The sequence below is a fragment of the Gopherus flavomarginatus genome, chromosome 6 (genome assembly GCF_025201925.1).
Source record: "Gopherus flavomarginatus isolate rGopFla2 chromosome 6, rGopFla2.mat.asm, whole genome shotgun sequence".
NCBI classification, from domain to species: Eukaryota; Metazoa; Chordata; order Testudines; family Testudinidae; genus Gopherus; species Gopherus flavomarginatus.
In genome coordinates, this window is record NC_066622.1 from 80,477,148 (window position 1) to 80,489,306 (window position 12,159).

The 12,159-nt window shown below is 44.8% G+C and overlaps 1 protein-coding gene and 1 long non-coding RNA gene across 3 annotated transcripts in view; one reads left to right on the forward strand and one right to left on the reverse strand.

Moving 5' to 3' along the window:
• LOC127054338 (uncharacterized) overlaps positions 1-12,159 on the reverse strand; it is a 788,041-nt gene that overhangs the window by 351,322 nt on the left and 424,560 nt on the right. The window lies entirely within an intron of this gene.
• The window catches only part of ANXA11 (annexin A11), a 57,124-nt gene that overhangs the window by 23,661 nt on the left and 21,304 nt on the right, over positions 1-12,159 (forward strand). For both annotated transcript variants that reach the window (XM_050960201.1, XM_050960202.1), the window contains exon 2: positions 11,337-11,397. In XM_050960201.1, coding sequence (XP_050816158.1) covers positions 11,346-11,397 — 52 coding nt within the window. In that variant the 5' untranslated portion in view covers positions 11,337-11,345. The remainder of the gene's footprint in view (positions 1-11,336; positions 11,398-12,159) is intronic.

A 12,159-nucleotide genomic window follows, 5' to 3' on the forward strand; every position in this document is an offset into this window, starting at 1 on the left:
CTAGATGACCTCCTGAGGTCCCTTCCAACCCTAATATTCTATGATATAGGTTCTATTAAAATAAAAAACTAATGGCCTCTCTTTCTCTAAAGTCATTTGGATGAGGTCAGATTTTATTGCAAAGAGCAAGTTAATATGTAACAACTTGAGCTGCCAAACAATTTTCTGTTAATTTTTATGTAACTTCTGAGGCTCTTTCCCCCCTACCCCACATACGTGGGCTAAACTGTCCTTTCAAGTACAAATAGCTGTAATGGCATTAATGTAATGGCCAAACAAGCTTCCCAAGGCATTCTGCCCATGCAGTACAACTGATAGAAAGGAAAGGCTGTACACAGGGTTCACTGCCTCTGCATTGAGGTGTGGTGTGTAGTTTCCTGCTTGGTGGTGATAACGAGCTCATGCTGGGACGTGGCCCTGGCTACATCTCCAAATCAATTGAACCTTCCTCCTTTAGGGGGAGCATCCTCCGTTGTTGACCTCTCTGTCTTCCTGGATGAACACACAAGGTCCTTTGTACCTTCTCCAGGCACAGGACAAAACAGTTTTGCCTTCAGCCTTGGTTAGAAGTCTTATATAATACTCTGCTTTGTAGGCGGTGCCATTATCACTGGGAATCACAACATCCTTTATATGGGAAACGCTTACAGGGTCTTTTAGTTTGGAACTAACTCCAGAAATTAGCTATCCTTTGGGATAAGGCAGTTTTGAAAAAAAACACTTGGCTGTTTAGTATGATGTGGATTTGATCCTCTTTTAATGAAGCTCAGCTTTCTTATGTTCCATTAAATTGTGGAGAGTTACAATGGCTTTCCAAGAAAAGCAAAGAAGTTGCAGTGAATAACCTTTAGGCTGGAATGTTGTCTCTTTATATCCTTCAAAAGGGGACACACACAGTTTCCACCATAACTTTACAGTATTTGTCTTGGCATTTTTGTCAGTAAAAATGCGGGGAGGGGCAGATTAGTAATTTATTGGACAATAGAGTGATATGTTCTGAGCACTAGAGGCCTTTTCCCAAGTTTGAGATTTTATGCTCTGTGACCGCTAGCACACCAGCGGAGCCAAATTTTGTCCTTGGATGCACACATGGCACTCCCAGTAAAGTCAATGGGATCTATGCGTTAACATCGATGCATGGAATTTGGTCCTTTATTGCTAATTTAGTGTGGGGGGTGTGTGTGTGCTTTTTAGTCATAATTGGATACTTAAGTTTTATATAATGCACTTGCTGGTGAAATGGAGAATGGTGCATTTGTGATTAACTTTTTTATTATTTTGTTATAGCCATGTTGGTCCCAGGATATTAGAGAGACAAGGCGGGTGAAGTAATATCTTTTATTGGACCAACTTCTGTTAGTGAAAGAGGTGGTTTTCAGGCTGGAAACTCTGTATAGCTCGAAAGCTTGTTTCTTTCACCAACAGAAGTTGGTCCAATAAAATATATTACCTCACCCACCCTGTCTCTTTTTATTATTTTAAATCTTTTGTGGATCCACTTTGAAACTTGTTTACTAGTGTGAAAAGGACATTGAGACCGGAGGTCAAAAATATGACCTCCCTGTTTTTCCTCATGTGTTAATGTTTTATAGTTAGTCTCAAAACAAATGCTTCAATTCCTGTATTTTCACACACACACCCATCATGGGTACGTGGAGGGGGAAATACTACTAAGCAGAGCAATCTCAGTTCCAGAGATCTGATTTAAGATCTGATTTTGAGCAATAGCAGTTGGAGAATGATAGGAAATGTGAGGGCAGGGGGCTCTTGACTGTGTCCTTTACTATTAAATATTTCACACTGCTCCAGCACTTTTCTGGATTATGCCAAAACATTGAACAAATATTGGGCTAAGTGGTTGTTTATACTGGAAAAATCTGTTTGGGGGGAAGAAAACACGGCAATTTTGACTCATGGAGTTTCCCTTCAATCGGCCCAGCTGGTCAGGGTGGGACTCATTCCTTCTGTGAAACTGGAAATTCCCTCAGGTACAAAATTCCACTACAGCATCCTGTTGGTGGGCCTGGTTTCCCTGTCCCCTCATCCCTTGCTACCCCCTACCTGAGATCAGGGTGGAAATGTATGCTCACAAGGCCATTGTTGGTATTGAGTGTCTGGAAACCAATTGACGCTAGCTGGGAAGCAGGAGAGGAGCACCTAAAGGATCAACCTGAAGCCTACTGAAGTGAATAGAAGGATTCCCATTGGCTTCATTGGGCTTTGAATCCGTGAACCTTCTGGCTGAACGAAACTTCTTCCGTTCCCTACCATTTTCAGTGTGCAGCAGTTTCTTGTGTAGAAAATACCTGAGTTCTAAGGGAGATACTATGGAGAGGCCACAAAACTGCAGACTTTGGGAGGGGGTTTCCATAGGGCTCAAGGAGGAAGAATGTCACAATACTGTCGCACATCTCTGTTCTGTCAGGTGCTTAGCATGCTCACGTACCACTGATTACAGTGGGAGCTGTGGGGGGTGCTAGCACTCTGCAGGATTGTGCCTTACTTGGGGGAAGTATGGTAGAGGACCATCTGAATTTAGGGAAACTGTAAAAACACTGGGGTGAATTAGATCAACAGGGAAATCCGAGAATTGTTTGAGCATATCAGGATGCCCAAAGGGAAGGATGGATGTATATTTGGAGGAGAGTGTAGACAGAGTCTTTGAGGAGTGGGGCAGTGCATTTTCTCACTCTTTTTTGCCTATTGCATTTGCCTTTGCCTGCAGCTCAGAGCGCTCAGGAGCATTTTGAGCAGCAAAGTATACTACCAAAGTTGACTCTGGCGTGCTAGTGAAGCCCCTAGCTGATTTTATATAGGCCTCTGATCAGTCACACATCTGATGGCACCAATTTTAGGTCACTGTTGAACTCATGCCAAATTCAAACCAGGGACATGGCAGCAAAAAGCTCTATCTCCCAAGTCTGTGCAAGGGAATATAGCTCTTAAAGTTGTGATATTTGTACTGTGAAGATGGTTCTTGGTGGGTGAAGGTGTCTGTTTTCCTGGATTGTAAATACTGTAGTATAAAACACAAACTGTTTCCTCTGCTGCACTTAGAGAAACTTTCAAATTTTTTTCCCTATGTTCTTAAATCATTAATTCTTTGAGAAATGGCAGCTATGAAAGAAGGGACACCTTGCATTCCTGCTTCCTTGTTCACCCTGATTCAAGGATTATTGTTAAGGAATAACTTTCAGGCTATTGTTTCTTAAGCTTATGTGCATTAGCATACTCTAGGCTTTTCTACCTAACTCTTGTATATTGTTTTTCATCTATAGATCTCAAAGCACTTTACAAAAGAGGTCAGACCCATTATCCCCATTTTACAAATGGGAAAACTGAAGCACAGAAGGGAAAGTAACTTACCCATAGTCACCCAGCAGGCCAGTGGCAGAGCCAGGAATACAACCCAGGTCTCCTGAGTCCTAGTCCAGTGCTCTATCTGCTAGGTCATACTGTGTGCCCACATGGCCTAAGACCCGAAGAGCAGGAGAGGGAAGCTATGAGAATATGATGAGAGAAGTAAGCAATAGGATTTTGACAGCAGTCTGGATATCTCAGAGAATTGGAGATGGATTCATTTGCCTACCCTGTCTTTCATAATTCTGATGAAAAATCTATTCAAAATAGAAATAGGACTTAGCCACAAAATTTGGTTCTTGAGCCAATCCTTTCTCAAAGTCTAGATGTCTTTTGGATCCGGGGTTTTGGCATGAGACATGGGGATCAAGGTGAGTTGTAAAGTTTTGTTTTCAGATCTGAAAAATACCTACAAAATTTGGAGAGACCAAATTTTCGTATTTTGCCTGGCCCATTGCTAACTCTAGCATATCATATTTACTACATGTGCCAGATCCTAACTTGGCAGTTCTTAGCATGAGTGCAAGATGCATCTGATTGATCTGGTTTTTCTCTAGTGTGGCCCTGCAGCTAAATATTTCCTCTGTGCGTGGGTGGCAAACTAATTGCTAGCAACAACTGTGCATTTATAAATGCTTTCAGTGAACTTGGATATTACCATGTCAGTAAGTGCTTATGTAAGTAACCAAGGACGGTGGAAAATGATGGGAGGAAATGTGGGAAATGTTTACTGCTTTCTGTAGAATATTGAGGGGGCACCTCATACAGTGTAGAGGATTTTCCTTTTTAAATCTCCCTTTCTTTTAAATGTAGTTTGGCCGTGCTCTGTGCATTAGAAGCCAAACGATGGCTGTGGTCTTGCAATCAAATCTGTATAGGCTTTGGTGGGGCTTTTTATGGATATGAGGGTCTGCTTTGTGAGGATCAGTTCACAGGATTGGGACCTAAATGTGCACAAACATCTGCACCTTGTGCTAAGATTCCTCCTGCTCACTCTCCTGAGGGGTGGAGTTGGTTAAATAATTAACCTTGTTAACACCAACTGTAGAGGATGGACATTACAGCATTCACAGATACTTTTGCAGCTGTAGAGTGTAGCTCTTATTCTTCCTCAGTGCTCCCTGCCTGACACAGGAACAGTTAATTGAAGGAGCCACTTATTCTTCCTGGGTGCAGCAAATTGAAGCTTCCATTGCAGTAGCTACAGGGGACAAGTGATTTGATAAATACCCAGGCTTTTTCCAGCCTAAATTAGTTGTAGGGAAATCCTTATTTCAGGGAACAGATATGTGAGCAGACATCCCATTCTGGCTATACTGGAAGTGAGACAATAATCTGCCTTTCTAATACTGAACTCCATACCAGGAAAGTACATTCTCATGTACCCAGTCTAACAGATTTTTCTTGTATATCAAACCTATTTCTTTAGACTTCTGTTAGTCTGCCCTGCTTAGTATAATCTGTATTGCAATTCTTCAAATTTTATCTCGTTAAGTTAAATGAGCACCAGCAATTTGAAACCCAGTCAGTCTTTTAGAATGAAGTTATAGGCATTTTAGGTACAACACTCACACCCGCAACTTTCTGTGGCCTTTCCTGATCACCCTGTACCTTTTTTAAAAAATGGTTTTTCTGCATTGTTTGCTGTGTGAAAGATCCATTCAAACTGAAGAGGGAAATGAATTCAACTACCCAGAAGAAATAGCAAAACTGACTAGACACACAAGGCTGTCACATGCCCAATGTGAACAAACTGAAAAATAAAGCAATACTTTTTCCGTTAATCTCTGAGTCATTATAGGAGATACTGGCAATAAGAGAACATAAAATTTTGAGAGGGGGTATAATTTTTTTAAAGTCACTGATGTCCCTTCCTTTATTTCTGCTGATGAAGAGCAAGAAAAGGTGAAAGGTTGATGGGTTTGCAACCACAAGTATTTATCACAAACTGATTGCATGTTGAAGTCTTGAACCTTTTTCATTCTCTAATAAAACACTTTCACTGCATCAGTCACAGTGTGTTTCTAAAGAAGACTCCTGATTCATCTATCCACAGTTGAAATGCTCGGTAAAGCCACAGATTTAGGGCTTGTCTACATCAGAAAGTTGCAGCGCTGGTGAGGGAGTTACAGCGCTGCAACTTAGGAGGTGTACACATCTGCAGGGCACCACCAGCGCTGCAACTCCCTGTTTGCAGCGCTGGCCGTACTCCCGTTTTGTCTCGGGTGTAGAGGATCCAGCGCTGGTGATCCAGCGCTGGTAATCAAATATAGACACTTACCAGCGCTTTTCTTGACCTCCGTGGAATAAGTAGGTATCCCAGCATACCTGAGGAAGCCTCTGGTAACCAAGCTGGTCTCCTTCCCCGGTTTGCTCTCGCGTTCCCCGAACCCCGAGCAAGCAGGTCTCCTTCCCTGCGGTTTGCAGGGTGGTTCCGGGAACGCGAGAGCAAACCGGGAAAGGAGACCAGCTTCGCCGCGGTTTGCTCTCGCGTTCCCCGAACCCCGAGCAAGCAGGTCTCCTTCCCTGCGGTTTGCAGGGTGGTTCGGGGAACGCGAGAGCAAACCGCTGCGAAGCTGGTCTCCTTCCCCGGTTTGCTCTCGCGTTCCCCGAACCCCGAGCAAGCAGGTCTCCTTCCCTGAGGTTTGCTGGGTGGTTCGGGGAACGCGAGAGCAAACCCGGGAAAGGAGACCAGCTTCGCAGCGGTTTGCTCTCGCGTTCCCCGAACAAGCAGGTCTCCTTCCCTGCGGTTTGCAGGGTGGTTCCGGGAAACGCGAGAGCAAACCGCGGCGAAGCTGGTCTCCTTTCCCGGGTTTGCTCTCGCGTTCCCCGAACCACCCAGCAAACCGCAGGGAAGGAGACCTGCTTGCTCGGGGGTTCGGGGAACGAGAGAGCAAACCGGGAAAGGAGACCAGCTTCGCCGCGGTTTGCTCTCGCGTTCCCCGAACCTCCTTGAAGCCGCCCAACAGCGCTGCAGTGTGGCCACATCTAACACCACTTGCAGCGCTGGTTGCTGTAAGTGTGGCCACTCTGCAGCGCTGGCCCTATACAGCTGTACTAATACAGCTGTAACAACCAGCGCTGCAAAATTTTAGATGTAGACATGGCCTTAAGTTCTGATGAGTGACAATAGCACGTGATGTGCGCTTCAGTAACTAGTAATGAGAGATGATGGTGTATTCCAGGCAGTGCTCTGCATATCCAAATGTATATTACGTTTCATGAGTGAAATACTCTGCACAGTATTTTTTAAAATAGACTGTGGTATTTTCTTATCACTAAAAATAACCTGGAAAACCTAGGAGTGAAGATTCACTGGACATTTGTCAATCTTGGATTCCTATTCTGCTTTCACTACAGTGCTTGCTAATGCCTGGAGATCCTGCTTCTGCAACCAAAAAGGTTAAAGAACAGACTGACTATTGCAGCCTGAAATATACACTTTAAAATAGTTTTTGCAAAACATGTGGAAGAGGGGCGGGCAAACTTTTTGGCCTGAAGGCCACATTGGGTTTCATAAATTGTGTGGAGGGCCGGTTAGGAAAGGGGGTCGTGGTCCTATCTGCCGCCCTCCCCCACCTCCTGCCCCATCCAATCCCCCATGTTTTTTGATGGCCCCTCTGGGACCCCAGCCTCATCCACACCTCCCCACTCCTTGTCCCCTGACTGCCCCTGGACTCCTGCTGCCTCATCCAATCCCTCCTCTCATTCCTGACAACCCCCCGCGACCCCTGCCGCATCCAACCACCCCTTCTCCCTGTCCCCTGACTGCCCTCGGAACCCCTGCCCTTGGACCCCTGGCCCCATTCAATCCCCTGTTCCCCCCTCCCGACCACCATCCACACCCCCGCTCCCTGACCACCACCCCGAACTCCCCTGCCCTCTATCCAACCTCCCCATGCTCCCTGCCCCCAGATGTGGGCCGTAGTTTGCCCACCCCTGATGTGGAAGGATAAATAAACAACAAAGCGCGAGTGTGTGAAAACCACTGTACATATGATAGCTTCTCAAAGGTTTTCGTTATTGCTTACTAGGATGCTAAAATCCAGAATCAATGTTTCAGTAGGATCACTAGCAAAGTGTTAGTTTACCATTATCAGGAGCTTTTTGAGTCTGTGTGTACCCTGAGAAATCAATCAGGTGGTGTCTGGGTAACCACATCGCTCAGATAAATTAGTCGGCAGGAGGCACAAGACTAAAATCCTCGCACACCATTTAAAAATGTTTCCTCTCAATTTCTGGGTCAAGTTTTTTTTTGTTTTGAAGTAATTTAAAAAAAAAACAAAACTTTTATTTTCAGCTTGGGAAACCATTGTTGGGATTGTGCAGCTGTCTTTCCTGTTTGGATCTCTGTTCTTTGCAGTTATTTTGGACAGCTGATTATTTCATATGCTTTAGTGCTTAAAGGGACACTGTCAAGATTTAATGTAGCCAAAATTTGATCTGATTTCCCCTCCCTCCCATTACCTGTTTACAAATTCTATTAATATTGAGTACTGCATACATCCTCCTGCACTTCCACTGTGCCACACCCTCTCTTAGGTCTAAACTAAAAAGTTAGATCAACCCAGCTGCATCACTCAAATGTGTGAAAAATCCACATCTCTGAGCAATGTAGCTCAGCCGAGCTATCCTCTGGTGTCGAGAGTTCTAAGTTGATGGAAGAATTCTTCTTGGGGGGGAGGGAGTGAGTTACCTGTGCCGATGGGAGAACCCCTTCTGTCGTTGTCGGCAGTGGCGTAGCCAGGTGGAGGGAACAGGGGGAGTGATTTTTTTTTTTTTTTTTTTTTTTTTTTTTTTTTAAAGAGCCACCGGCTGCGGCACCTTTATTTTACTCATGCGGCAGGCCCTTCACTCGCTCCGGGTGTCTTCGGCGGCACTGAAAGTCCCGCCGCTGAAATGCCACCGAAGACCCGGAGCGAGTGAAAGGCCTGCCACCGAAGACCCAGAGCACCACTGGGCGAGTAAAATAAAAGCGCCGCAGCAGGTGGCTCCTTTTTTTTTTTTTTTTTTTTTTCTCTCTCTCTCTCCCAGGTGAGTACCAAGGTGCTGGGAAATTGACAAGGTGCTACTTGTGCTCAGTGGGAGAGCAGCCGCTCCCCCCACTTCCCCCCCAGCTACGCTACTGCCTGTGGGGAGCGCCTACGCTTAAAGTACTACCATGGCACCACTGCAGCTGTCGCGTTTTAAGTATAAATATAGTCATAGAGTTTGAGGACAGAGGGGCACACCAGATCACTTAGTCTGATCTCCTGTATAATACAGGCCACCCACACAAGCACCCGCATACCAAACCCAGACCAAAATTAGACTGAAGACAGTGAAAACTCTGAACCCCTAAGTGCAGTTACTATGCATGGCCTTCTAGAGTAGGGCAGCGCCAGGCTAGGGAACATTAGTGAACTAACACTCGTACTCTCAGCTAAGAAGGCGAATTATGATGGTTAATAGTATAGTAAGGATTACAAGTGGGTTGGGGCAATGCTGATTTAACTACAGTAACTCCTCGCTTAACGTTGTAGTTATGTTCCTGAAAAATGCGACTTTAAGTGAAACGATGTTAAGTGAATCCAATTTCCCCATAAGAATTCATGTAAATTGGGGGGAGGGAGGAGGGTTAGGTTCCAGGGAAATTTTTCTCACCAGACAAAAGACCATATATAAAATACATACTCAGTATAAGTTTTAAACAAACAATTTAATACTGTACACAGCAATGATGATTATGAAGCTTGGTTGTGGTGGTGGAGTCCGAGGGTGGGATATTTCCCAGGAAATGCCCTACTGCTATATGATGAACTAGAACTCGGCTGAGCCCCCAAGGGTTAACACATTGTTAATGTGGCCTCATACTCTACAAGGCAGCACAAATGGAGGGAGGGGAGACAGCATGGCAGATAGAGACACACACCCTGTGTGTGTGTGTGTGTGAGAGAGAGAGAGATGTGCATTGCCCACTTAAATATGGTGAACCACTCTAAGTGCATTGCCTTTTTAAGTAGACCAGGAAGTTGAGACAGCAGCTGCTGTCCCTCCGCCCTGAGCCCTTTTGTGTTCGCCCCCGCTCTATGGAAATGGGACAAGTGGGAGGGGGACAGGAGCAGGGGGAAGGGGGACACCCTGACATTGCCCCTTCCCCCCAGGACAGCACGCTGGAGGCTCCCAGGAGCAGCTCCAAGGCAGAGGGCAGGAGCAGCACATGCCAGTTCAGCTGTCCTTCCCCTCACTGCCAATTGGTAGCCTGCTGGGCGGCTGCCGCACAGGGAATTTAGGGGAGCAGGGAGCTGATGGGGGGCTGCTGGTCCACCCTGGTTCCAAGCCCCCACCAGCTAGCTGCAAGGGGCTGCTCTTTCTGCAAGCAGTGGACAAAGCAGATGGCTGCCAAACAACATTTTAAGGGCGCATTGAGCAACTTTAAATGAGCATGTTCTCTAATTGATCAGCAGTGTAACAACATTAACTGGGGTGACTTTTAAGTGAAGAGTTACTGTATATGATTGAACAGTGACTAGTCAACAATCTACTGAAAGAAGGGGAAAGGATGGCTAGCTAATTATGGGCTAGAATCATCAAGATACTTGAATGTTGGATTGAAGCTTAGGTGATTACTGGGGGAGCGAGATAATCATTGTTATAACTAGCTAGCTTCTACAGTGTTAATGATTAACTGAGGGTTAGGCAGGCTAGTTAGTGGGTGGAGAGGCAGGTAGGATTAACACAAACAGCAGAGTTGACAGGTATAAGCGTTAATTATATAACATTTCAATGCTATCTGTCGCTCTTGCTCTTTGTGTCATTTGAGTATGCCCACTCACACTTGTCATAAACAGATAGCTAAGGGTTAATGTCTCTTTCACCTGACGCACCTGACCAGAGGACCAGTCAGGAAACCGGATTTTTTCAACTTTGGGTGGAGGGAATTTTGTGTCTAAGGTCTTTGTTTTCTGTCTGCCTGCTTGCTCTGAGCTTTGGAGAAGTAGTTCTGCTTTCTAATCTTCTGTTTCTAAGTGTAAGGACAAAGAGATCAGATAGTAAGTTATATGGTTTCTTTTCTTTGGTATTTGCATGAATATAAGTGCTGGAGTGCTTTGATTTGTATTCTTTTTGAATAAGGCTGTTTATTCAATATTCTTTTAAGCAATTGACCCTGTATTTTGTCACCTTAATACAGAGAGACCATTTGTATGTATTTTTCCTTTCTTTTTTATATAAAGCTTTCTTTTAAGACCTGTTGAAGTTTTCTTTACTGGGAAATTTCAGGGAAATTGAGTCTGTACTCACCAGGGAATTGGTGGGAGGAAGAAATCAGGGGGGAGATCTGTGTGTGTTGGATTTGCTAGCCTGATTTGGCATTCCCTCTGGGTGAAGAGGAAAGTACTTTTTGTTTCCAGGACTGGGAACAGAGAGGGGGAGTCACTCTGTGTAGTTTCACAGAGCTTGTGTCTGTGTATCTCTCCAGGAGCACCTGGAGGGGGGAAGGGAAAAAGGATTATTTCCCTTTGTTGTGAGACTCAAGGGATTTGGGTCTTGGCGTCCCCAGGGAAGGTTTTTCAGGGGGACCAGAGTGCCCCAAAACACTCTAATTTTTTGGGTGGTGGCAGCAAGTACAAGGTCCAAGCTGGTAACTAAGCTTGGAGGTTTTCATGCTAACGCCCATATTTTGGACGCTAAGGTCCAAATCTGGGACTAAGGTTATGATAACACTGTTACTTTATTCTTAACATGAAGTGTTGCCACACTGTCACACACATAATATCAATATCCCTTGATCCAGCAACAGGAGCTGGGAACAGGGAACCTCTGTTCATGTCTTTTTTTTGTATCAGAAAGAACCTCTATGGTTTACACAATAAGGGTAGCGCAGTGAGGTCTAAAGTTCGGTGTTAGCCCACCATCTATACAATAACTGTACATGGTATATAAAACAGAATATTTTTTAAAACAACTTCATAAAATACTTCTCTTTTTCTTTTCAGATCTTAGCAATGAGTTACCCAGGCTATCCTCCAGCAGGCGGGTACCCCCCAGCAGCTCCAGGTAACTTATCCAAACAACCCAGTTCAAGTGGAGACAGAGCACAAAAAAGAGGGATCTGAATGGCTTCAGGAACTGGGGATTCGAACACAGAGCCTTTTGTGTCTAAGTCATCAGTTAAAATTCAGGACAGGAATGAATGAGCGTTATTATGTCTGGTGGTTATGTGGCCTCTTATGAAATGAATTGAGTGCTTTCAGCCTTGCTCCTAATGTACAGGTACTTGCAGCACACTCAACACTGGGGTCAGTGAAAAATAAATTGATTTTGATACTGGAGTCCATGATTTTCAAACGTGATAAGTGATTCCGGGTACCCAACTTGTGCTGTCTTTAAGGAGCCTGATTTCCAGATGGAAGGGGCTCAGCATTTTCTGCACATCAGGCCCCCTTAGAGTGTCTCATGTTGAGCATCCAAAAACCGATGCACTCAACATCAGTAGTCGCTTCTGAAAATTTTGACCAGTGTAAATAAATAGCAAGAAGAAATGCCCTGATGGCACCGGATTGGGGAAAGAACTAGAGGGCCTTGCTGCATGCTTAGTGAGGATCTATTGTGTAATTTGAGACCAGTAAGCCACATGGAACATGGGCCTTGGTCGTAATTATCCCCAGTGCACTACATAATACGATGAAGCAGTGAACACAGCCAAATATCAAACATACAGGGCTGCTAGAAGGCTCCCAACAGTGCTGGAACTAAAACCTCAGAAGCTACTGTTTTAGAACAGTGTTTGAACTTTGACGCTGTTTGATAGTGAAGGGA